A 27,262-nucleotide genomic window follows, 5' to 3' on the forward strand; every position below is an offset into this window, starting at 1 on the left:
CCACAATTAAAACATTTGGCATATTGATGTCTCCTCATATCTTTGGAAATTGCTTCTCCTACCCAAGATTCAGTATTATAATCAAATGTCTCAGTGTTCATTGCATGAAGGATCCATTTATCCATTGGTGCTGATCTAACCGTTAAAGGCCCAAGTATCTTTTTGCATTCTAAGTTGGTATTTTCAAAAGCCAGAGATTCAATAAGTACTCGTCTAGCATCTAGGTATTACTCCTATTTGTACAGCCTTAGTTAATATTATTAAAAAGTTACTAAAGAGTTCTCTCTAGCCATGTTTAACCCTGGTTTATGATTCAATTCATTTTTCTGCTTCTTGAAACCTGTCCCAAGCATTTAAGGCTGCTTTGTGGCATAGGAACAAGATTTGTTCATTGTAAAGAGCTTGAACCTGTGGGTCAGCATAATTGCCCTCACCAAGAATTTGATCTTGGGAAGTCTCAAGTCCTTTTGCTTTTCCCTGTTGTTCTAAAAATTTCACCTGTCCTCTGAAATAGCATTTAAACATCAATTGAGGCCCGTCATTCAGGACTGCTGACACTAGCTGAAGCCAATCATGTGGTGTAGCTTTAATGCTAGAAGCCCATGTCTTTATCATCTCCCTAACAGATGCAGAATACAAGTCATAAATTACAACAGCTTGCTTAATTTCTTTTAGATCATTCATTCCAATAGGTATCCAGCTACCTTCTTTGAATCCTTTTGGGTCTTTAGAACTTGATGTTTTGTCAGAGTAGATTACAGGGTAGAAAGCTAAAACCCTGGGTAAGTCATCTCTGACAGCTACTGGTGATGTTGAATCCTGTCCTTGTCCCTTCTTTTCCTGTTCATCAGCTCCAATAATTTTCTCAATCATTTCAAATCTTTTTACTACTGTCTTTTGTAAAGCCTGAATCTTCTGGCCTGTATATAGTTCTTAGTGATTTTACTGAGGAGCATAGCACATGTGATTCCAAGGTCTAAAGTTTTTCCTTTAAAGCTAACACCTCATCCTTGGACATTATTTAGATAGCATGCAGATTGCCATCCCAGAGAGATACTCTATCTACTAACCTATCATAACTTTTAAACAAATTTTGATTGTCAAATTCAACAGTATGAATTCTTTCTCAGTATCCTTTGACATGGATTCGATTTTGTCTGTCAAATTAATGATACCCTTTTCTTTCTTTTTTTAATAGTTATTTATTTATTTATTATGTATACAATTTTCTGTCTGTGTGTATTCCTGCTGGCCAGAAGAGGGCACCAGACCTCATTACAGATGCTTGTGAGCCACCATGTGGTTGCTGGGAATTGAACTCAGGACCTTTGGAAGAGCAATAAATGGATGTATCATAATAACCATATAAACCTGTATAGGTGTGTGCACACGTGTGTGTGTGTGTGTGTGTGTGTGTGTGTTTGTGTGCAGGTGAGTGTGAAGACCAAGGACAACTTTAAGTTTTATTCCTCAAGAGCAATCCACCTATTCTCTTGAGACTAGTTATCTCATTGAGACCTGGGGCTCTCCAATTAGCCTAGGCTAGCTCACCAGAGGTCCCCAGGAATCTGCCTACTTTCACTTCCCTGGAGATTTGGATTACAAATACACCACCACCAGGCTTTGTTTGTCTGTTTTTTGAGACAGGGTTTTTCTGTGTACCCCTGGCTGTCCTGGAACTTGCTTTGTAGACCAGCTTGGCCTGAAACTCAGAGATCCGCCTGCCTCTGCCTCCTAAGCACTGGGATTAAAGCCATGGGCCACGACAGCCCATCTTAGGGTTTTAAAAGATTCATTTTTATTATTTTACTTATAAAATAAAAATAAGTAAATCTCTTTAAAAAATATTAAATAGCAAGGGCAACACACAGGAAAGTGATAAACATGGTAGGTGTGAGTCTAGCAGTATCAGCGATCATGCTGAGTGTCAGTGGCCTAAGTGCATAAATAAAAACATCAAGAAACCCACTTCACCTACAAAAAACATGAATTAACAGTAAATAGAGGAACTGGGCTTGGTCTTACATGTATGTAGTAACAGCAGTTGGGAAGTAGAAGCAGTGGGGTTAGGAGTTCAGGGCCCTTCTTGGCTCCGCAGTGAGTTTGTGTGCAGCCTGGGCTATATGAGACCCTCTTTCCAAATACAACATTGATGAAAAGAGAAGAAATGCAGCTGCCAGAGAAATCACTCAGAAAGAACATGACCGACTCAGCAGAATCCAGAACTGGCTGGAGGCTCATGCAGTCAATGGCCACAGGGAACACATTTTTCTCAGGCTCAAATGGAACTTTCACCAAGACAGTCCACATTCTGGGCCCCAAATCACAGCTTTGCAATTATAAAACTCGAAGCCACAGTGCCTGCTCTCAGATCTGACATAAGCCAGAAATAACAGAAAGATAGCTGGAACATTGGGCAGCATTTGGATATCAGAGATCATTTTCCAGTTTTTTTTTCTTAATGACAGGGTCTTGCTGTATAGACCAGGCTGGCCTCAAACTCACAGAGATGCCCTCCACTTCTATCGAGTAGCATGTAGATTAATAAATAGATCCAAGAACAAATCACAGGAATTGTGATTCTTAATACATAAAAATATAAGATTTGTGACCAGAATTGCTAAGAGGGAAAGTTGTAGCATTGACTGTATAGACTGGAAAAGAAGCAAAGATTTATCCATATTGCAGTGCTGAGGATTGAATCTGGGACTTGCCCTTCTAAGCAACTCTACCACTGAGCCACATGCTTAGTCTAAAACAAAAATTTAAGCCAGTCATTTTAGCCTCTGTATCAAGAAACTAGAAACAGTTTAGTAAATTGAATTAGTAATATTCTATGGCATGGATACACTATAATTCATATAACAAGCTCCCTTGTGATAGGTATGTTCACACTGGTGCTATAACAACGGCTGTGTAGTCAACACATTACATGCATTTCCTTTCTGTATATGTACAGGGGAGAGGCATGTACAAAAGTGGGGATGAAAAGAGGGGGGTCAAAGGGAAAAAATGTCCAGCCTACCTTGCAGCTTGATGTAGCCTCAAAAAAAAAACCTATATATGGATTTAGGGGTAAGAATATCTAAAGAGTGAATGCCACCTAAGCAGTGGGTGTGCCTGTGTTGCAGTTGATGTTGATAACCATTCATTCTACATTGTGGCCACGAGAAGTAGATACCACCATTCGTAGGATTGCAAGGGTCAGAGAGCTGAAGGGACTTCCCCAGTGACGTATAGCTAAATGTTTTCCCCCTTACTAAATAAAAATGAGAGAAAGTTAAAAAGAATATATATATGTGTGTGTGTGTGTGTGTGTGTGCGAGAACTAGGCTTTTGTGCGTGATTGAAAAACTCTAAATAATTTTAGCTTAACAATCTAAGCTTCTAGTCTTTCTCTATTAAGAAAGTTTTATTTTTATTTGTGTGTGCTTGTGCAAACGTGTGTGTGAGAGAGAGAGAGAGCGCATGCGTGTGCGTGTGCGTGTGTATGTGTGTTGCCCACAGAACTGGAGTTAAAGACAGTTATAAGTACCTAATGTGGGTATTGAGAACCAAACTCTGGTCCTCTGAATAATCAGCAAGCACTCTTACCACTGAGCCATCTCTCCACCCTGATTCTAGACTAGTAGATAAAACAAATGTTCAAAGATTAGGCTTCCCAGAACCAGCACAAGAGCAACTGAAGTTGTTAGTGACTTTCACTCCCTGCTCTACTACTCCTGGAATGTGATTCTTATCTTCGTCGTTAAAAATGATTGCATGACCCCTTGCTCTTACATTCATATTCCATGATGCAGAACAGAGGAAAGCATATTCAAGGGGATGGAGAGGAGGCTCAGTGGTTAAGAGCACTGGTTGTTCTTGCAGAGGACGTGGGTTCAGTTCCCAGCACCCACATAGCAGCTCAAACCATTTATTCCAGGGAATCCAATGACCTCTTCTTACCTCCAAGGGTACTATATACACAAATAGTGCACATATGTACATGCAGACAAAGCACATATACATTAAATTAATTTTAAAATATTTTAAATGCACTCAGGAAGTAGAAGCAGGAGGATTTCTGTGAGTTTAAGGCCAGCCTGGTCTACAAAGTGAGTTCCAGGACAGCAGGGACTACACAGAGAAAAACAAACAAACAAGGAATTGTAAATGAGTTTGTTCAAAGATGTAATGAAGTACCTCTCTGGGCTTGAATGCAGTTTTCATTATTCCCAGCTATGTGACATACAAAAAAAGACTGAGTTCCTCCAGGCCTCAGTTCCCTCATCTGTAAGTGGGGGTTATGTTTTCGTTAATCTCATAGATTAAAAAATTATTATTATTGTGTGTACCCATGATGTGTACTGTAAATGGAAGACTGCTCATTTGTTCATGGCCTCCTAGACCCAAATAATCACAGAAACTATATTAATTACAATACTGTTTGGCCTATTACCTCAACATTTTTATTAAGTAACTCTTACATCTTAAATTAACCCATTTCTGCCGGGCGGTGGTGGCGCATGCCTTTAATCCCAGCACTTGGGAGGCAGAGGCAGGCGGATCTCTGTGAGTTCGAGACCAGCCTGGTCTACAGAGCTAGTTCCAGGACAGGCTCCAAAGCCACAGCGGAACCCTGTCTCGAAAAACAAACAAACAAAAAAAAATTAACCCATTTCTATTCATCTGTGTCTACCGTAAGGTTCTGGCACTTCTTTCTCCTTTGGCAGCTACATGGCATCGCTTTGACTCCTTCTACTCTCTCTATTTATCCCTGTTCAGATTTCTTGCCTGGCTTTATTTTGCCCTGGCATAGGTTGAAGCAGCTTCTTTATTAATCGATGATAATAAAACATTTTCACATTATACACAGGAGAAAGCCACATCATCTCTGCTTTTCTGTCTAAATAAAAAGAAAGGTTTTGACTTTAACATAATAATATCACATATAGCAAAACAGGTATCAAGCAAGAATTACAATTACAACATTTAGTCCATTTACATTTGGCAAATTAAGAAAACTACTTTATCATCTGTCTTATCTTTGTAAGTCTAAAGTTTTATATCTAATTTATCTTTTATCATAACTGAGGAAAACTATAACTGTCTTCAACTCTGCAAAGACTCCAGAAGGATATAATATTACCTAAGTAAACAGTTAAGTGCATTGTAAGCAACTTCCAAAACTCTAGAATTGACAGAAATCTCGCTACCAAAGTTCTTCTGTAACACTGGGGCACCCATCTTCAGCCTACAGGCCCATAGTATCTGGCAGAAAGTTTGAAAGACTGCTGTGCCCGTATTGGCAGTTTGTCAGTCACTTTCTTTTGTATCCTGCAGAATGTCTGGCAGACTCTTACATGAAGCAGGAACCCTAAAGGACTGTCTCACCTTCTTTAGGCAAGTTCAGCAGTCACTTTTCTGTGGGTTTTGCATGTCCAGTTCATACAGCATATCGTCAAGCAATCCAGGCAAGAGCAGTTTCTTGTCCAAATGACTCTCCTTGCACATTGAAGGCAAATTCCATAATGAGTTTCTTCAATGTCCATCAACCTCTCTGAAGTAATTGGTACTGCCAAAAGCAGACATGTCTCACTGTCAACAAAAGTCTAAGTTCTTAAAACATTTTAAATGTCATATTCTGTAAGTCTTTGGAAGGTTTGAAGACTACCTATTCATCTGAAATATATCTCTATACATCTAGAAAACCTAACTAACATGACTACAAGTTTGACTATTAATAGATGACTATCTATTAACCTGTATGTCTTAATAATACATTATATTTTTAAATGAGCCATACAAACACAATACCTTAAGAGCAGAAATACATATACACAGTGTAACAAATCAATCTTAAATTTGTATCAATAGACCAAGATCCATACCAACACCAAGTATTTATCTATATATCATATCCTCCTTTAAATGAAAACAAACATTTATAAGCCATAATTTTGGGAATTTGGGCATAGTTTTCTCTAAACTGCTTTCTGCTGTTTTTTGGGTTAAGTATTTTTAGGGTATATAGAGACCTTTCTGGGGGGTCTTGTTCCATCAAACCACATTAGTCTTGATGGAACCCACAGGTTCTCATCTTCTGTGGAAACAAAAGCAGAACCTCTTTTTCAAGGTTGCCTATCCTTATATTCAAAATTTGAAGTCAAGATACCTTTAAAATAGATAATAAGTTGGTTTAGCTTAGCAGCACATACAATGAAATGTCACTCTGTAGTTAGCTCATTCACAGTCAAAAAAAATTGAAAGAAAACACAATAATACACATAATCTAGACTTGCTGTGAATTTTCCATCTTTACATGACCTTTTTATTACTTTTACTACTTTAATCTATATCAGTCTGTACTCTTTTATATTACTTTTACTGTCTCTTTAAAGACTTTGTTATATTTTTTAAAAACTATTTACTTCTTTTTATAATTGTCTATACTCTTCTCTCTCTCCCAAATCAGTGTACATTTATCCAACACTGTGACCCATTCAGGGATTATATTTTTTGTTTGAATCTGTCTTTATTGCATATCTGTAATCATTTTTTTCTGATCAGGAGCACCTTATTTTTTCTTTTAAAAGCTAAGCAGACATGGTTAGGGCCGACCCCACAGCCTTGCCTGTTGGCTCTTAGTGTGAGAGGTCCTTCTGTCTATGTCTTGCTTTGATTGGTTACTGAATAAAGAAACTGCTTTGGACCTATAGCAGGGCAGAATTTAGGTAGGTGGGGAAGATGGAACTGAATGCCAGGAGGAAGAAGGCAGAGTCAGAGAGATGCCATGGATATGCCAGAGTCAGAAATGCTGAATCTTTGCCCGTAAGCCACTGCCACATGGTGATAGACAGATTGATAGAAATGGGTTAAATTAATATACGAGTTAGCCAATAAGAAGCTAGAGCTAATGGACCAAGCAATGTTTTAATTAATATAGTTTCTGTGTGGTTATTTTGGTTCTTAGTGGCTGGGATGAACAAGCGCCCTCCCTCCAACAGTCTCTGCCCTATCCAACATGGTAGAGGTACATTCACTCTTTCTGTGAGCCATGCTCACTGCCCCAGCTCCAGGGATTCAGTGGGCCTATTTTACCATTGAGCGACTAGTAGCATGCTGCTCACAAACCCATTCATGCTACCAACACGAACCAGGAAGCCTTCCCTTAAAGGAGCCATGCAGTTTTTGAGCCAGGAAGCCTTCTCTTAAAGGACCTGCATCTCTGCTTGTAGCCAGCAAACAGAATCTATCTTTAAAAAAAAATGCAGCTACCAAGAGGCCATGCTTGGCTCCCATTTGTAAGGGTCTAGAAGCCCTCTTTTTTTCTTTCCTTAACCTTTCTTTTTTTAGATCTTATGTGGACCCATGCCCACTGTCTGGTGGGCACCATTTTGTAAATGGAGATTGCTCGTTCGTTTCCCAGCCACCCAGACCCAAATAATCACACAGAAACTACATTAACTACAACACTGTTTGGCCTATTGGCTCAATATTCTTATTAAGTAACTCTTACATCTTAAATTAACCCATTTCTATTAATCTGTGTACCACGACGAGGCTGTGGTTCCAGGATGTCTTTCTCCTTTGGCAGCTATATGGCATCTCCCTGACTCTACCTACTCTCTCTATATATCTCTGTTTGAATTTCTTTCCTGACTCTATTCTGCCCTGCCATAGGCTGAAGCAGCTTCTTTATTAACCAATAGTAGTAAAGCATATTCACAGCATACAGAGGGGAAACCCACATCAGTGAACGCGTGGACACACATCACAGGCTGCAACATGCAGGTCAGAGAGCAACTCTGCGGAGTCAGTATCCTCTTCTACCTTTACTAGGGTTCTGGGGATCAGTCTTGGGTCATCAGGCACACACAGTAAGCACCTTTACAAATGGAACTATCTTTCAGGCCTTTAACTTTTTTTTTATAGGATTAAATGAGATGATGAGAAATGTAGGCACTTAGCACACTGACAGATAGTTCAATGCTCAGTGCTGTTTGTTTATCTTTGGACATAGGTCTTGCGAGGGAGTCTAGGCTAGTCTCATGCTCATAACCCTCCCTCATTGTCCCTGAGTGTTGGGATTATAAGTGTGGGCCCTCATACCCATCTTCAATTGCTGTTGTTAAAAACAACTCATTATTACTATTTATTATTGTTGTTATTATTGTTACAGTACTGGGCACTGAGATCAGGGCCTTATGGATGCATTTTATCATTGAGCTGCACTCCATACTGATATTATCAATCTTAATATTTCATAATGCCTCCTGGCTGCCTGCACAGGGTAATCGTAGAGTCTATGAATGGGGATGCTGTATCCCAGAACCCCTGCCTCTACACCAGTGGTTTTCAGTAAGCAATCATTACTCCCAGGGGATGCTAACCATTATTTGGATGGATTTTCCCCTGAGATCTGGTGGGTGGAGATTAGGGATGAAGCTAAGCATCTCAGGGTAGACAGGGCAGCCCCTGCCATGAAGTTTCTACACTGAAGGTAGAGAACTCTTGAGGCACGCTATGCCCTGCACGTGAGTGTCAGTCCAGGTTGTCCTGAACTCTGTGGCATGCTACATCCTGACCCTGGGTATCAGACTTGGGAGCAGCTGGCACTTCAGCCAGCTCCTGACTTCCAAAAGGTGCAGTCCACAGACCACGGCCTCGGAATCCCCATCCTGCAGGTGGGTAAGCCTGCCTTGTCTGTGGTGTGCCATTCCCTGAAGGCTGAGATTCTTGGGCAAGGATAACCTATTTTGATCACTTCCCTTCCTCCAGACAAAGAAAAACCTTCTCAGCCTGGCGTTTCTCAAGTGGTTTGACTGCTTGTTCTCTCCCATTGCTCGAGAAGTCACCGAGGCCCCAAAGCCACCATCTGATGCTCCGCCGAGCCAAGGAGGCAGGGAGGTTGTCTCAGCATCTTCCCATTGCCCCTGATGCTCTGGCCTCTGCCCCCAGTCTGATCCTTTGAGACAGTCCTTCACATATATGACAATCGGTGGGATGACTTGGTTTTATGCTTCCCTTCATGCTGAAGGTAGACATCATGCCTGCCTCTGTCTGTGACACACTGCTTCTGTGGGCCCAGTGTGGGGTTAAGGATATAAGAAATTTACCTGTGAAAAGTTCAAGGAGGAGGAGGAGGAGGAGAAAGAGGGAGAGAGAGAGAGAGGGTAAGGAGGATAGATACAGAGATGAAAGAAAAAAGAAGGAATAGAGAGATCAAATGTTAACGAAAAGGGAGAGAGGAGAGTTGAAGCGCAGACTGGAGCACCATAAGGGAGGTGTGGGGGAGAAAGGGAAGGAAACGATGGAGACAAAGGCAAAAGAAAAGAGGGAATGAGGGACCAGCTGAGATGAAATGAGAGAAAAGTGTGTGTGTGTGTGTGTGTGTGTGTGTGTGTGTGAGAGAGAGAGAGAGAGAGAGAGAGAGAGAGAGAGAGAGAGAGAGAGGAAATGAGAACTCAAAAGCACAGGGGAGAAAATCTCACTGAGGTCTCAGTGCCTGTGTTGGGAAGGGGGAGGAAGCTGGAGCTGGGATACAGGAGCGGTTTCCATGGAGATGAAAATGCACCAGGAGTGAGCAAAAACAGACTACAGTGGGGCCAGCCACTCTGGCACCTAGGGAGAGGAGGGCTGGGAAGCAACTGCAGGGAGGGTGTGTGTGTTTGTCCCCCGTCAGCTTCTAACCCTACTCCTGCCTTTCGCTGGAGAATCTGAGCCCAGGGATGGAGATACAAACAGGGCATGTAGGGAGACAGACATTAAAGTCTCCTCCTCCTCTTCCTTCTCTTTTTCCTCCTCTTTCTCCTCCTCCTCCCTTCCAATCAATGACAGAGCACCAAAGGGCTTAGTCTCATGCCTACTTTTTGATTTCAACAATGTCTAACACCAGAATTTCAATGCCCATGGGGGCCTGAAGCTTCCATGGTTAGTCTCCAGCTCCTGTTGTCCCCTGGGGAGTGGGGGTCTGCACTTGATTTTTCATCTGTATGCCTAGGTGTATCTTCAGACTATTTAGTTCTCTGGCTCTCCTGGCTTGGTTCTGCTGCAGAGCAGTGTGTTTCCTTGATGCCCGTCAAGGGGGTGGGATTATTGTCTTGGAAACTGAAGGCAGCTCGGTAGAACGAGAGGTTGATGGCAGTGTTGTTGGAGACATTACATCAGACATGGAGGATGGGTGTGGGGTGGAATCCAAGTTTCAGAACTCTGGGGAGGGAGGAGCCTGGCGCTTAGGGAGCACTCCCTTATACTGGAGCTGGGGGAAGGAGTGTCAAGGCTCTTGCCTCTTTCCCACTGTGGGGACCGGATAGGCCACATATAGTGACAGAACTGAGAACAACCAAACCTTTTTAACGCTGTCATCTAATAACCAGGTTGAGCCTGGAGGTGTCAAGGGTCACACAACTCAAACAGCTCTGCACAAGCTGCAGACCTAATACATGGGGGGAGGGGACTGAGCAGACCAAGCCTTCCCAGTTGCCTACTGAACCCAAAGCCTCTGATTGGCCTGCTATGGGGCCTGTGCTGCTCTCCTAGTCAATCACTACCACCAAAGGAATGCAGTGAGATGATTGGCTCAGGCTTGCCCCACCCCCTCCCAACCTAGGCTGGTGAGAGCTTGGTAGAGTAACCCAAGTGAGTGGATTGGACAAGGGAGCTATTTAACATGGCCATCTTGGCCCACCCTTTCTTCTTTTATCTGTCTCGCCTCAACTGAAACCTATTGCATTATTTCCTCATTTGTGTGATTATTATTTTTGTTATGACTAAGGATTTTGTTTTGTGTGGGTTTTTTTTTGAGATGGTGTCATGTTGGCTAAACTGGCTTTATAACTGCTATTGATGGCCCTGAATTATTTTATTTTATGAGCGTGAGTATTTTGCCTGCTTGTGTGCATGTGTACCACATGAGTACGGTTCCTATGGAGGCCAGAAGAGGGTGTCGGATTTCCTGGAACTGAAGTAACAGACAGTTGTGAACTGCCTAGTAGGTGCTGGAAACTGAACCGGGATCCTCTGCAAGAGCAGCTGGCGCTTGTTAGGATGAGTTCTGATTATCAGCAGTAACATTATGTGGGAGTTGTTGTGCAAAGCACTTAGAGGCTCCCTGTCATCTTTACCTCACTTGGTGGTACTCATAATCACCCCCGTTTTACAGACTTGGAGACTGAAGCACGAAGGCAAAGGAAATGAGGCCCACAAATCTTGCAGAGAGCTGGGCCGGCGTTTGAGTCCTTACCACTGTGCTGCCACCCTCCTCTCTCCCTAGCTGGGTGCCTCCCTGAGCTCTGCTCTAATGCCCAGCACACAATAGACCCTCAGCAATGAATGACCACGTTAGCACCGTGGCTCCCATTCTACAGAAGGACTAGCCGAGGACCTCCCATCTCCCAGACACAGCTGGAGGGAGGGAAGCTGTGGGGAAACCTTAGTGTCACCCTTTGCTGCCTGCAGAACGGCTTTGAATGAATGCAAAGTGATTGTCAGGGAACCATTGTCGAATGAATAACAAAAGAAAAACCCAAACCAAAGCCAGATTCACAAAAACTGAAGTGCTGGGGATGGGTAAGAATAAGTCGAACCCAGAGGATGTCAGGGGGTGTGGCCTGGCTTGGGTATTTTCTTATTCCTGAAGGCGGGGTTAGGCAGGAGAGGTCAAGGGTCCCAGTTACTGTATTTTCAGAGTTACAAAGTGATCAGATTGCTAGATGCGGCTGGGGGAATTCTCAGGATTCAGCCCCCTCCCACCTCCTCGCTTCTAGGAAGTAATGATGCCTTCTCTTTCTTCCTGACCCGACCTCGGTGTGGACCTGCTCCCCCATGCCCAGCTCTGTGCCTCGTGTTGGGCTGCATGATCTTCCCTGATGGCTGGGACGCTGAGACCATCCGGGACATGTGCGGGGCCAAGACGGGGAAGTACTCCCTGGGGGACTGTTCGGTGCGCTGGGCGTACATTCTGGCCATCATCGGGATCCTCAACGCGCTCATCCTGTCCTTCCTCGCCTTCGTGCTGGGCAACCGGCAGACTGACCTGCTGCAGGAGGAGCTCAAACAGGAGAACAAAGGTACGTGCCTGGACCTGAGGGTAAGGCCTGCTTCAGGCGGGGCAGGTCAATCATAGGTAAACATTTAAAAGTGAAGCAAAAATTACACCCAGAGGGCTGGAGAAACGGCTTGGCTGTGAAGAGCACTGGCTCCTCTTCCCGAAGAGCTGGGCCGATCTCACCCGCATGAGGCCACAGAAGGGGCTTTAACTCCAGTTTACCGCCCTCTTCAGGGCTCCGGCGCTGCACACACGATGCACGTTTTTTATTTAAAACACGTAAAATAAAAACTTAAAATGATTTAAAAAGTTACACACAGGGACGATTAAGATGGTTCAACAGGCAAAGGCACCTGCTACCACGCTTAATGACTGAGGTCGAGCCCCAGGACCTACACAGTGGTAGGAGACTCCAGAAAACTGTTCTCCAGCTTAGACACACATAGCCACCCTGAAAGTAATTAGACAACAGGAATTGAAGCTCAGAGGTCGTGGGCATCATCCCATGCCCGTGGCTGTTGTTGTATTAGGAGTGGCGGGCTAAGTTCCTGCCACCCGGCCACCCGCTCGGTTAGCTTTAACCGAAATAACAACACACAAATGTATTCATTTAAACACTGCCTGGTCCATTAGTTCCAGCCTCTTATTGGCTAGCTCTTACATATTGATCTAACCCATTTCTAATAATCTGTGTAGCCCACGAGGTGGCTTACCAGGGAAGATCTTAACCTGCGTCTGTGTAGGGTGGGAGAATCATGGCGACTGCCTGACTCGGCTTCTTTCTCCCAGCATTCTGTTCTGTCTACTCCGCCTACCTAATTTTCTGTCCTATCAGGCCAAGCAGTTTCCTTTATTAGTTAACCAATGAAAGCAACAGATAATATACAAGACCCACCTCCATCAGGCTGTGACTGTGAAGTGACAGAGAGCTGTGTTTTATTAAACCCTATAATATGTGTTTATAATATATCTAATAATTTATAAAACTTAATCTATTCAAATGTATAACAAATATATTTATTAAAGACAAAGAGCTAATGGGGCTGGAGATAGCTCAGTAGTTAAAAGCACTTACAGCTCTTGCAGAGGACTTGCGTTTGGTTCCCAGCACCCATGTTGTGGCTCCAGCTGCTGAGGGGCCAGTGCCCTCTTCTTGCTGCCATAGGCATCTGTCTGAACACATGCGGCTTACACTAACACATACACACACATAAATAAAATTTAATTTTTTTAAAAAAAAATAAATGATAACTACAGACTATAGGGGGTGGTTATCAGGTTGGGTCTGAAGGAGAAGAATCTGGGCCATGAGATCAGAGCTTGTAGTATATGCAAATTACCAATGGTCACAGCTTTGATATGGAATGGTGGCCAATCACAAATTCATTATACCATGTTGTATAATTGGTGCATATTAATGCACCGATATTGTATATTGGTTGTATATCGTGCATATTGATGACAATAATACAACAAAGAGACAATTCAGGGCCATTGAGATGGATTGCTATGAAAGCCTCATAACCCCACTTTGATGCCCAGGACCGACTCCCACCGGCTGTACTCTGACCTCCACACACCCTCACTCTCACACAAACATAGATAATAAACTTCACTTAATTCAAAAGAGTGCACAAGTTGAATGATGGTTTATTTAATTCTTCTTCCTGTAGGGAGGGTCCAAGGTTTCCTACTGCTGCTGCTGTGATATCTTTGTTCTGCCTTAACACACTCATTTCCAAGTGTGTTCTTGGGGTCTCCAGAAGTGAAATGTAATAACAATACCAGATAATCAAAGGGCTGAAGCCAAGCAGGGTCTTCTGACAATGATGTCAGCCTACTGCTAGTGCCCAGAGAGGCGTTACTATGGTGAACGTTTGTGTGTATGACCACACAGTCCTTAGACTGAGATCCAGAGTAGTGGCTTCCACAGTCCGGTCTATGTCTAGCAAAGCCATTCGCTATAGTCATTTTTTGCGGATTTGGCTCACCATACAATGGGATTAGATGAGACAGTGTATCCAGCCTCGTATCCACTCGTCTGGCAGGGGCCCTGTTGTGCTTGAAGTCTTGAGTGGTGAGCACAGATTATAGCGAAAACAGGTCGCTTCACCTCAAGCTTCAGTTTCCCGCGCTTCATAAAACCGGGGTGATCAGAACAGATTCATGTCCCAGGATGGGCTTTTGAGGGGAAAGTTTGTGCCTACAAAGTGGCCAGCAAGGGCTGATACTTTCCTCAAAGCGGTCAGACCTCACAGGCCTCTGCAGGCTGGCATTAACCGCTGTTTTACAGAGGAGGACACAAGCCCTCCAGTGGATGGGCTTGTGGAGAGTTGGGAGCTTGCGCAAAAGTCCTCTAAGTGCAGTCGGGACCCGAATGCAGGTCCAAGTCCAGAGCCAAAGCTCACCCCAGCAGTCACACTATCTGCCTCAGCCCTAGGTGAGACTTCCTGTCCCAGTTTCATTACCTAGGACTATAAGAGCTCCCACAGATCCCTCTCACCGGGTAGTTTCTTTGGTCTTGGTTTGAGGACAGGACCTGACCCCTGGTGGTAATTCCCAGAAGTGCAAGACCAACCTATTTGTAACAGCCTCTCTGAAGCTATCTGGGCATTGATAGGTGTAACCAGCAGCGAATGGGTCCACCCAGTGTCTCTCTCTCCTGTCTCCTGGTGGCTCTCTCACAAGTTCATTTACTTTTAAGACATGGCCTTTTGGGGTAGACTAGAATACCCTGGATCTCATTGTGTAGCCTCAGGCAGTCCCCAGCCTGTGGCAATCAGCTCACTCTTAAACAAGATCTGGGAGGTCAATCATAGTTGCCTACACCTGTAATCTTCATACCCTGGAGGCAGAGACAGGAGGATCAGGAGGCCAAGGCTAGCCTCGGCTACCCTGCAAGTTCCAAGCCGGCCTAGGTTATAGACAGCCTCCCCCTCCCCCACCCCGCACTGGAAATTCCCTATGCCGGTGATACAGGAAGTGACCTGTTTCCTTCAATGCCAAGAAGTCTCCAGCCTTCACTGGTGCATGAGTTGGGCTCTCAAGCTCAGTTCTGAGCCAAAGGAAAAGCTAAACTACGCCGCCACCACCGTTTCCTGGGTGCCAAATACTTGAACGGCGTCTCTTTGGAACCTTTAGCATGACCCTGTGAAGTCGGAGATTGAATGGGGTGCTGGCTTCCCCGCCAGCCAACAACTTGGTTGTAGTCATTCTTTGCCCGCTGCTGTCCCGACAGTCTCTAACATTCTCTCTTCTCTCCCTCAGATTTTGTAGGCACCACAGTCAGTTCAGTGTTGCGGCCAGGAGGTGACGTCTCCGGATGGGGAGTCCTGCCATGCCCTGTTGCTCATACACAGGGACCCTGAGAGCCAGGACTGTAGCCCAGGAGTTGGCCCGATCTCAGCATCTTTCGTCTGCTGCCCTCTCGTTCCTGCGGTCAAGCTCCGGACCCCAATCTCTGACTGCACACAGCTCCAGGCTTTGAAGAGAGGCGGGGGTGGGGTGGCAGCTTGGCGGAAGGCAGAGGCCCTTGAGGTCCTGATTCTGGTCCTGCCTCCTAAGGGAGCCTGGCTCTCCCTCTCTGGTCCTTCCGTTTCCTTCTCACCATGTAGACTAGCTGGAGGTCCCTGAGGACCCCCGAGGAAGGAAGCTCTGCAGTGCGGGCTTCTCAGACCCCTTCAGTCTGGAAGGCTGCCTGCTGCGTCCTTGCCTCCCCAGTCCTGGTCTCCTAAAGAGACTCCTTCAAGACACTGCCCCAGGAGGGCCAGACTTTTTCCTACTTTATTTTTATTTGCTGATGATGGTCCCACCACATCTGCCACAAAGCTCCAGGTGCCACCAGCCCCACCCACGGGGCCTCTTCTGACTCCCTCATTCAAGCCTGCACCCAGCTCTCAAAGGAATCGAAGCCGTGCTGAGGGAGAAAAGATAGGGTCTTCCTTCCCACTGCTGGTAATCCCTCATCACCTCAGAGTCTGAGGGGAGACACAGGCTCTGGAGGCTGCGGGAGGAGGCAGCTGATCACCGCAGCTGGAGTTTGCCAGTTTCCCAGCCTGGGACTGGCCTGGCCTCTTCTCTACCGGGATAGCTTATCAGTGACTGAGCCCTTGACTCTGGCCTGTTTTGTACAGCATAGACTTCTCGGGCCCATTGTCAGGGTCGGTGGCTGTGGAGAGGGGGCTCAGAGGTGGAGTTAGGGGATCCTCTCTCCTTCTCTCGCTTCCTACACCTCGGACATCTGCCAAAGGCAGGGACTGTCTTGCGTCTTTGATACTTTTCTGCTAACTTGAACTTGCAGGTCACCTCTGAACAGGGTACCCTTGTCCCCATCCCAGGCCCTGTTACTTTGTCCCGAACTCTTTCTCCTCCTTGCCCACTCTCGCCTTGCGATATGCCCAGGGTCTGCAACCTCATGGGCAGTGCTTGGAGTTGAGGTGTGTGTGTGTGTGCGTGCGTGTGTGTGTGCGCGTGTGTTTGTGTGCACACGTGCGTATGTGCGTGTATGCATGCGTGTGTGTTAGGGAGGGGCGGATAAGACGATCTCTCTTCTTCTCTCACATGGGGGCTCCTCTCTTCTCTCATTAGCAGAGAGAAAATGAGGGAGATTCCAGGTGTTTTTTGGACCATCCTTGGTTACCTTATAGACCTGGTGGCAGAGCCATCTCGTCATTGACAAGCCTTCTGTCCCCAATGGAGGGGTGGCAGACTAGCTGCATCTAGCATAATGCCTCCTGGGGCATGGCCTGCCACGTGGTCCCTGTGTTGAGGAGTGTGTGGCCCCTATGGGCTCCACAGGGGGCTCATCACTTCCGTGTGTCATGTGGGCCTCAGCCAGAGTTGGAAGGGTGGCTAGTCCACATATTTGCTGTCCTTGTGTTCACTTCCAAGCTCAGACTTGGAGCTGAGAGTTAGGATTCCTGAGCAAGACCCATGACCCAAGGCTGCCCCATTCAGACCTTGGCTGGAATCTGATTCTGGCTTCTGGAAGGATTCCTGATACCTGGCATTTTCCAGACCGCATCTCCACTTTTCCTCCTCTTTCCTCCAGGACAGACACCTCCTCCCGAGCTTTGGTGACTGTCCCATGTCCCCCCACACACTTGTTCCCATCCAGTCCCCTCCTGGAGCCCCAGCACTGGAGCTGTCTTCTGCAGGTGGCCAGGAGACTGGGAATGGATGGGGTGGGGCTTGTATGAAGGAGAAGAGAGCAGGAGTCAGTTCCTCAGATTCAAACCAGAAGATAGGAGGGCAAGGTAGTGGGTGACAGATTGGGAACTAGGCAGGGAGGAAGCAGGAGCAGAGCCAGAGAAGCAAAGATGAGATGGGAGACAGGCATGGCGAGGGAGGGGCTGTGTGGTGCAGAAGGAGTTCAAGGAGGGATCTAGAGAGACACACAGTGATGGGGAAGAGAAGAATTGGAGAGGGGTTTCCGTGGAGTAGCGGGCAGTGGGTGAAGAGGAACAGGAAGTGGGAGATGGAGGTGTGGTTCGCAGTGGGCAAGAATAAAATGTAGAGAAGAGGGTCGGCAGGAGGAGGGGGAAGAAGAAATGCTGGAGGTGGGGCGAGGAGGGCAGCCATGTGGGTGCTTGAAGACTGTTCCCCTAAGGACACCTGCTGTCCAAGCCACCCCCCCCCATGCTTTGGTGGACAGGCTAGAAACGACTCCATGGAGGTCAAGGGACTGGAGGTCTGTGGTCCAAGCAGTTTTGTTCCTTTGTGGAGGAGAGAGACTGTGTGTGTCTGTGTGTGTGAGCGCACGCGTGTTCGCGAGAATGTGAGAGTGTGTGTATGTTTGTGTGTGTGTGTTTGTATGTGCGTGCGCGCGTCAGCAGTAGGGTAACCACACGGGGGAGGAAGGAAACTAACTCCTTTTGGGGAGCCGTCTAACAGTGTTCCCATCCATACCGTAGCCAACCGGCTACTGCCCAGCAATTTGAGATCCATTGTGGAGTTTCAGGTTGGTGGGCTGAAGTCTGCAGGAGCCCCAGGATAGCACGGGGAAAGAAGAGAGGTAGTAGTACGGACCAAGTTGCAGTCTTGAAGACTGAGAAGCGGTAGGGACGGGGAGAATGGATGCTTTATTCAAGAGCTCAGGTGGGGCTCTGGCAGATCCGGCAGCTGGAGCAGCGCAGTTGGGGCAGGTGAGCCAGTGTTGGCCTTTGGGAAGGGACAGGCTAGGAAGGTCGACATCTCTGCTTCTGATCACCAACTAAGAGCTTCCTGACTTTAGGTCATTAAAAGTCCTTAGCCAGCTGTGGCTGGACAGCTGGTGTTTCTTTCCTGTTTCTGATTTTCTTCGCTCCTGGCAGAGAGTGAAGAAAGCAGCCATAACCTCGAGGTGGTCTGGTCTCTGATCCAAAACACTGGTTAGACTGGTCCTTGGGGCTGTGACAAGTAGAACTCACGTCTCAGAGGACCACAGTGTGGAGGAGGGCCTTCCGAGGGCGTCAGGATGTGGGGGAAGATTGACAGAGCCAAGATGACGGCTGGCAGCTGGAGCTCTGGGGAAGGAGCCCAGGACTAAGGGTCCCCCTTGAGCACAGAGGGCACTAGGTCTTCTCCAGCCCCCGGTGTGGAAAAGGGAAACCCTCTTTTTGGAGGGGCAGGGCTCCTTCTAGTACAAGAAGTTTCTATGGGTTCTTGCCTGGCTCAGTCAGAGCTAGGGTAGGACTGGAGCTTTCCTGAGAAAGCGATCAGGAGCGGCCAGCCCTCCCTAGGACCCCGACAGCCCTCTGAGGCCCTGTGCTGGGTGTTAGGATAGATTGGTGTTGTCTACACCCCATTAGTAAGTTCTGTCTTGAATGTGTCCTTGATGTTCATTGTCCAATTTGGTAACATTTCTTTTGGTCCTGACCCCTTCTGCTGCTGCTGGATCTGAGCTTCAGTGCAGGTGGAATGATGTTCAAATAAAGACACAATTTATATCACCCATGCTGGCTGCTGCTCCTGAATCAAGGCCCAGGGCCTCATGAGTGGGATACAGCCCAACCTTTTGTACCAATGGCTGCAAATTCATGGAGCCCCAGTGCTCGCTGTGATTAATGACAGCTTCTGTCACAACAGCATAAAAAAGTTGGGCCTAGTGGGGCACGTGTGTAATCTTAGCACTCGGAAGACTGGGGCAGGAGGATTGTAAAATCAAGGCCACACCAGGCTACGTGAAGAGATCTAGTCTCAAGAAAGAAAAAAGTCTGGGCATTTCCAGAACATGGCCCGAGGTGCCGGTAGGAGTCTGGCACCACATCTGTCTGTCCGTCTGCACTGTCACTTCAGCCCTCACTCCCATCCTCCAGAATCCCCCACAGTGGTCTGGGTGAGTGTGGAGGCTCAGCAGCGACGAGCGCTCTCTTGTAGAGGACCTGGGTTCCATTCCCAGCATCCACGTGCACCTGCAACTCTTGTTCCAGAAGAGCTGATGCCCTCTTCTTGTCTCCATGGACACTGCGTGTACTTGACATCAGCGCATACATACATGCAGACAAAACACCCTTGCATGTAAAATTAAAATTAAAAAAAATTAAAAGCCAGGATTGCGGCATAGACCATTAATAAACCCTGCACTCAGGAGGCAGAGGCAGGTGGATCTCTGTGAATTTGGCACTAGACTGGTCTATTTAACAAGTTCTAGACCAGCCAGGGCTACATAGTGAGAGCATGTTGAGAGAGAGAGAGAGAGAGAGAGAGAGAGAGAGAGAGAGAGAAAGGAGGGGGAGGGGAAAAGGGAGGGGGATGGAGAGGAGGAAGGAAGAAAATTTAAAAAGGAAAACCCAATACATTAATTATCTCCTGGTCCAAGGGGCTGCTGGTGCTCCAGTCTATAAGCCACTTGAAGCCGCCTGGAAATGCCACAGGACTGAGTCACCTGGCACACAGAGCTGAACGAGGCTGGGAACATTAGTTGGGCTGCTACCAACCCTCGTAGAACTGGGGTTCTGCAACAAAAGGCAGTGGCAGCCTGTATACACTCCCGTGGTACAGACTTGATTCTGTCCTCAGGACCTGCAGCAACCAAGGCACCACTTTGGTTGTGTACCTGTGGGGACTTGGAGAAGTCAGATTAGCTCTTTCTAGAACAACACTGAGACAAGGGAAGAAGTAAAAGTTCACACTGAAGAGATGAGAACTGCACCGTTAACCACGTTGCAGGAAATGGTAAGGTGATTAGGGAATGTAAGCCGTTAGGCACAGTGAACCACACATCGTAACAAGCACCCTAAGAACGCATCTGGATGTGGAGATAAACATGCCAAAATACGGTGGACTCTGCTAACAGCCAGGTATTTGTGGGTGCCCTGAGGGGAGCCACCTTACATGACTTCTGATGGAATGAGTGGATTCGGGTGAAGTTCTGTTGTGTGGGAACAGGAGCAGGAGAGGCCACGGTGGGAGAGAAGGCAGCTCAAGAGACAGGTGGGCAGGGCATATCCCTGAGAGACTGAAAGAATTGCTGCAAAGTTGAAGTATGGCCTGTGAGGTGTGGAGGGGTCAGATAGAAACCTGGGGGTTAAGCTCAGACTCACAAACAGTGCGAGATTGCTTAATTATTGGGGGGGGGGCAAATAGATCAGGATCTACCTGAGTATCCCTGGCTGACCTGGAACTCACTATGTGGACCAGGCTGACCTGGAACTTGGAGATTCGCTTGCCTCTACCTCCCAAGTACAAAAATTAAAGGTGTGCACCAGCACCCCTGGCAAGAATTGCTTGTTTGTGAGACAGGGTTCTGGTGTGTAGCCAGGGCTAGGCTGAACTCAAAGTAGTCTTTCTGCCTCAGCTCCTAAATGCTGGGATTATAGGTGAACGCTGATGTGTTAGTTACTTTCCTACTGTGTAACACAGTGGGGTCAAGGCAACTTGCACAAGAGTGCATTTGGGGCTTAAGGCTCCAGAGGGTTGGAGTCCTCGTTGGTGGGGCAGAAGTAGCAGATGGCAGGAGTCCAGAGCCGCGTCTAAGGACGTGGATCTTGAACTGCAAGCTGGACAGAGGACACAAGAGGACTGGCGTGGATTGTTTGAAACCTTCAACACACCACCTGTATCCTCTCCAAACAGCCACCAACTGGGGACCAAGTACTCAAATAGCTAAGACTTACAGGGGACGCCTCACCCAAGCCACCACAGCCACGATGTCTGGTTCACTTTGGTTGTGGTGATCATGAGTGGACCCAAAGGAGATAGTTTGGGAGGCTAGAGAGCTGGCTCAGTGGTGAGCAGAGAACTGGTTGTGCTTCCAGAGGACCCAGGTTCAAGTCCCAGTACACACTCAGCTGCTCACATCTAATCACCAGTAACTCCAGTCCCAACACAGACACACACGGTGCACAGGCATACACGCAGACAAAACACTCACACCCATACAACAAAATAATAAATTAAAAAGTAAATTTAAAAATATTTTTTAAAATAAAAAATTTAGGGCTTCTAGAGTGGCTCAGTAGTTAAGAACACTAATTGCTCTTCCGGAAGACCTGGGTACAATGCCTAGGACCCACATGGCAGCTCACAACTCTGTAGGTTCTAGGGGTCTGACAACCCCACACAGACATAAACAAAACACAAATGCACATATAAAATCTAAATAGATAAGTTTTTGAAAAAATAATATAAATAAATTTTTAAAAAGAAAGCATGTTTTGGCTGGAGAGATGACTCTGGGTAAAGGCATCTGCAGTCAAGTGTGGTGACCCATGTTGGAGCCCTAGGACTAACATATAGAAGGAGAGAACCACCTCCCAGAAGTTGTCATGTAACCGCCACATGCGCACTGTGGCACACGTCCCCAACAAACAAACAAACAAATAAATAAATGTATTTTTTTTAATTATATATTTTTTCATTTTTTTTCAAGACAGGGTTTCTCTGTAGCTTTGGAGCCTGTCCTGGAACTTGCTCTCATAGACCAGGCTGGCCTCAAACTCACAGAGATCCTCCTGTCTCTGCCTCCCGAGTGCTGGGATTAAAGGCGTGCGCCACCGCCACGCAGCTAAAAATATAATTTCTTTATTGAGTCCTGGGGATTTCACCCCAACTTGGATGCATCTTAATTCTGCTCACTTTCCAGTCCCTCTATATCGTCCTCTCAGCTTCTCAGTGTCCCCTCAAGAGAAAATTAAAAAAAAAATTCAAACCAAACCACAGCAAAGCAAGCAAGCAAACAAACAAAAAGGAAAACAAAGCAACCCAAAACTTTGAGGTTGATCAGAGTGAAAAGATAATGGTAGTGAAAGGTTCTAGATCTCAACCTTCCTAACGCTGGACCCTTTAACACGGCCCCTCATGTTGTAGTGACCTCCAACCATAAAACTATTTTCGTTGCTACTTCATAACTGTAATTTTGCTAGCTGTGAATTGTAATGTAAACATCTATGTCTTCTAATGGTCTTATGCAACCCTGTGAAAGGGTCAGATGACCCCCAAAGAAGTCTTGACCCACAGGTTGAGAACCATTGGTCTGGAGGATGTAGTAAAGGACCCAGAGCCTCAGGAGGGAGGAGATTTTAATCTTGTAGACAAGATGCAATTATTGGAGAATTTCCAGTGAGAACATTGATACAATCAGATGAGGGGGGCTAAGCAGTTATTGAAATGACCTGCGGGGATGAAGAGGTGCATATCTGCAATCCCATCTATACTCCAAGGGAGGTAAAGGCAGGGGAATCATGAGTTCAGGGTCATCCCTGGCTAGTGAGAAGGAAGCCAGCCTCAACTACATGAGATCCCCCCCCCCCACATCCTCACATGTCTTCAATGGAAATGAGATCCTAATAAAATGTGTTTCATTCAGTAAGCTAATGGGTGAGATGAAGGAGGTGAGTTTTGTCTATAAAGGAGAAAGGTGTTCTGAAACAGCAGAAAGAAAGGCTGTGAGAGAAGGGATAGGGCAGAAGTAGCTGCAGGGCAATCATAGCGTTGGGAGCCAGGATGTCACAACATTCACTAATTTTGAGAGGTCAGTCCTGTGATGAGAGACCCTTGAAGTTGGGCAAGATGATGTTGGCTGCTGGTATCCTAACAAATGGCACCTGGAGGAGCCCAGATGCAGGTTCAACCAGATGCAGTCCAAATGCCAATTCAACCTGGGTGCACCAGCGTTATCTTCAAATTCATGTACTCACTCAACTGAGCACTCAGTGAAAGTCCACCCTGGCTGGAAACTCACCACTTGTGGGTTTATCAACCATCTCAGGCCCGTTTCTAATGGCCTGTTTTTGTTTAAACATTACAGAAATACAGCTGAAACCAAACATGCAACCTTCAGAACACCATCACAGAGAATTCTGCCAGGCAGCCCAGAAATCCTTTATGTGTTGCTGAATTTCCTCAGTGTTACAGTAGCGTGACTTGTATGCTAATTGCTTCCCAAATGTTTTCTGTTTGTGTTGCAAATGAACCTCTCAAAAATACAGTGTTGTCTTTTACAAATAACTATCTTCCTCTACTTATTTGGGATTAATTAGAATTCACAGTGGAATTTGCCTTTTTATGTTTTAAAAATATTCATTTATAATGTGTGTGTATACCTGTGTGAGTTTATTTGTACAAACTGTGTGTGAGACCCTGGAGGCTGGAAGAGGGCACCAAATCCCCTGGGACTGGAGTTACAGGCATTCTGAGCCACCATGTGGGTTCTGGGAACACCCTGCATCCTTAGTGAGTGCTCTGAATGCTGAGCTATCTCTCTAGGCCTGGTTTATGTGATTCTGTTGGTTTTAATTAGGTAGCACTATGTTATTCTACTGTGCCTGGAGGTATCTGTGCAGATCAGGTATAAGTGAACTGGCCAGTGATCTTTCTGCCTCTGTGCTGTGGGAGCTCCTTCAGCTCCTTCAGCCAATAGCCTTTAAGATGCCAGCCCACTTGGGCATGGTCTCTTATACTATAAATTCAACTGTAAAGTGTGTGTTTGCTCTCTTGTTTTCTATTCTCACATCTGGATGGTAGATTTAGTTCCTGTTCCCCATTCGTGTATAGGACTGTGATTTAGGGCAGTGATCTGTGAGTTCCCTTAAATAAATAACCCTTCATTATAGGTAAATCTGAACAAGTGTGGGATTATTTTGTAACTTCTGTCATCATCCGGCACCTGAACATGGGGACCAGTCCACACTTTTGGGATTGATTCACCAGCTGTATGGTGCATTGGGCACTGACTCTCCCATCAGCATCTCTAGCTGGCCCTCAGATGCAGTAGGCTGCTGCTCAGTGCTCCCTGGCTCATGATCCACAGGCTGCCTCTCTGCATTACACACCAGCCCACATGCCTGCACAGCAATCCTCATGGTACACACAGTCTGCAACTCACACTTATGGAAAACTTTGGGTTTTCTCTTTATCCTGTGCCCCAACTCTCAGAATCATTTGATGGCCTAAATAACTGCTCTTCAATTGTTAAACAAAGCATTTTTTTCAGTACCCAAGTAAATAACATGTGCTGTTTCCTGCTAGTTTCTTGGCCACATGGCTGTAACTGTGACACCTGCTGGCCAAAAAGGTTATTATACCTAATCCAATTCATTTTAATTGCTTTACGACAGGTAAGATCTGAAAAACTACAAAAAATGACTGATAACATCCAGGAATTCAATAATTATTTTGCTTATATTATGGAAGGTATTCTGCAAGGCTTATATGATTTTCCTTCTACATCCCTTTATTTGATTCTAGGAATTAGTTTTGTTTTTTAATATCATTTCATTAAAATGGCTCAATACTATGGAGAGCGATAGCATCAATTTAACCAAATTATCTGAAAGAATTTGTGCTGTTGAATTTAACTATTGGAATCTGTTGAAAAGTTATGATAGATTAATGGGTAAGATATCTTTCCAGGAAGGTAATATGTATACAATCAAAATTATGTCCAGGGATGAGATGTTATCTTTTCTGGACAAGTTTTATACCTTGGAATCCTCAATGAAGGCGTTAGACTAGAACACTGGACAGGAGATCCAGACTTTAAAAAAGGCAGTAGTGAAAAGACCGAGGAATTTATTGAAATTGATGAGCAGGGACAGAAGGTACAAGGACAGGATTTAGCCTCATCAGTACATGCCAGACCCTGGGATGACTTACACAGAGTTTCAACTGCATATCCAATCATTTCCTTGGAAAGACCATCTGGCACAAAGTACCCTAAGGTAGTCAAGAATATGCATGGGAACCAATACATATGAACGACCTAAAAGAAATAAAACTAGGAAGCGTTTCTTATGGGCTACATTCACCATCTCTCAGGGAAATGGTGAAAGCCCTAAGGCAACCTCGCACGATTGTTTTCAATAAATCTCAGTGGTCCTAGAAGATGAACCTGAGCTGCTTGGAAGTGTTATTGGAGAGAAGACGCAAAAATTGTAGAACCACAGGGAAAAGCAAAAGGATTTGAGACTTCCCAAGATCAAATTCTTGGCAACGTTATTAGCTGATCCTCACGAACAGGCTCTCTATGATGAAGGCACCTTGTCCTTATGTAGCACAGCAGCTTTAAATGATTGGGACAGGATTCAGGAACTAGGAAAGAGGATTGAATCATAAATCAGGGCTAAACAGGGCCAAAGAGAACCCTTTAGTGACTTCTTACAAAGATTGACTAAGACTATACAAATAGGAATGGCAGGCCCTGAAGCTAGATGTGTACTTATTGAGTCTTTGGCTTTTGAAAATGCCAACTTAGAATGTAAGAAGATACTTGGGCTTTTAAAGATCAGATCAGCACCATAGATGAATGCATCTTGAATACAATGAATGTTGAAACATTTGACTATAGTACTGAGGCATGGGTAGGAGAAGCAATTTCCAGTGGTATAATGAGACACCAAAATGCCAAATGCTTTAATTGTGGTAGAACAGGACATCGTAGAAGGGACTGTAGACAAGGGATTCCTAGGAATAATGTCTCCTATAGGTATGACAAGATTGGAGGACTCAGCCTTCTGGTGTATGTAGGAGGTGTGGCAAAAGCCGATGTTGGACTAATGAATGTAAGTCTACAAGAGACAGACAAAAACAACCTGATACCATTGGAAAACTCCTTGGGGGGCCTCTCACAGGCCCCCATGTCAAAAAGGTTCAGTTATTCCCAGTCACTGTGGAGAACATGTCTCACCAGGAAAATTAAACAATCCAGTGCCTACTGTAAAAAACCATACTGTATAGCACAAACACTGAGAGAAACAATAAATGGTGCTGCCTGAAACTGAAAAGCTTCTGTAAAACAAAGGATATGGTCAACAAGACAAAACGACAGCCTACAGAATGGGAAAAGATCTTCACTAACCCCATATCAGTCAGAGGTCTGATCTTCAATATATACAAAGAACTCAAGAAATGGGTCATCAAAAGAACAAATAATCTAATAAAAAAAATGGAGTACAGACCTAAACAGAGAACTCTCAACAGAGGAATCTAAAATGGCTGAAAGATACTTAAGGAAATGTTCAACATCCTTAGTCTTAAGAGAAATGCAAATCAAAACAACTCTGAGATTCCATCTTATACCTGTAAGAATGGCCAAGATCAAAAACACTGATGACAACCTATGCTGAAGAGGTTGTGGAGTAAAGGGAACACTCCTGCATTGCTGGTGGGAGTGCAAGCTGGTACAGCCCCTTTGGATGTCAGTGTGGTGATTTCTCAGGAAATTAGGAAACAACCTTCCTCAAGACCCAGTAATACCACTTTTGGGTATATATCCAAAGGATGCTAAAACATGCCACGAGGACATGTGCTCAACTACATAAATAGCAGCATTGTTTGTCATAGCCAGAACCTGGAAACAACCTAAATGTCCCTCCACCAAAGAATGGATAAGGAAAATGTGGTACATTTACACAATGGAGTACTACAAACAGGAAAAAAAAATGACAGTTTGAATTTTGCAGGCAAATGGATGTAGCTAGAAAACATTATTTTGAGTGAGGTAACCCAGACCCAGAAAGACAATTATCACATGTACTCACTCATAGGTGGTTTTTAAATATAAAGCAAAGAAAGCCAGTCTACAAACCACAATTCCAGAGAACTTAGACAAAAATGCAGACACTAAGAGAGACTTACATAGATCTAATCTACATGGGAAGTAGAAAGTAGAAAAAGACAAGATCTCCTGAGTAAATTGGGAGCATGGGGACCTTGTGGGAGGATTGAAAGGGGAGGGGCAGGGAGAGGAGCAGAGAAAAATGTAGAGCTCAATAAATATCAATAAAATAAAACTTAAAAAATAAATAAAAATAA

General features: G+C 45.4%; 1 protein-coding gene across 1 annotated transcript in view; it reads left to right on the forward strand.

The window, feature by feature from the left end:
- Lhfpl4 (LHFPL tetraspan subfamily member 4) overlaps nt 1-18,962 on the forward strand; it is a 44,974-nt gene extending 26,012 nt beyond the window's left edge. Inside the window, exons 3-4 of the mRNA XM_075983230.1 lie at nt 11,817-12,053; nt 15,299-18,962. Coding sequence (XP_075839345.1) covers nt 11,817-12,053; nt 15,299-15,399 — 338 coding nt within the window. The 3' untranslated portion in view covers nt 15,400-18,962. The remainder of the gene's footprint in view (nt 1-11,816; nt 12,054-15,298) is intronic.
- The last annotated feature ends 8,300 nt before the right edge of the window (nt 18,963-27,262 follow it).

The sequence above is a fragment of the Microtus pennsylvanicus genome, chromosome 8 (assembly GCF_037038515.1).
Source record: "Microtus pennsylvanicus isolate mMicPen1 chromosome 8, mMicPen1.hap1, whole genome shotgun sequence".
Lineage (NCBI taxonomy): Eukaryota > Metazoa > Chordata > Mammalia > Rodentia > Cricetidae > Microtus > Microtus pennsylvanicus.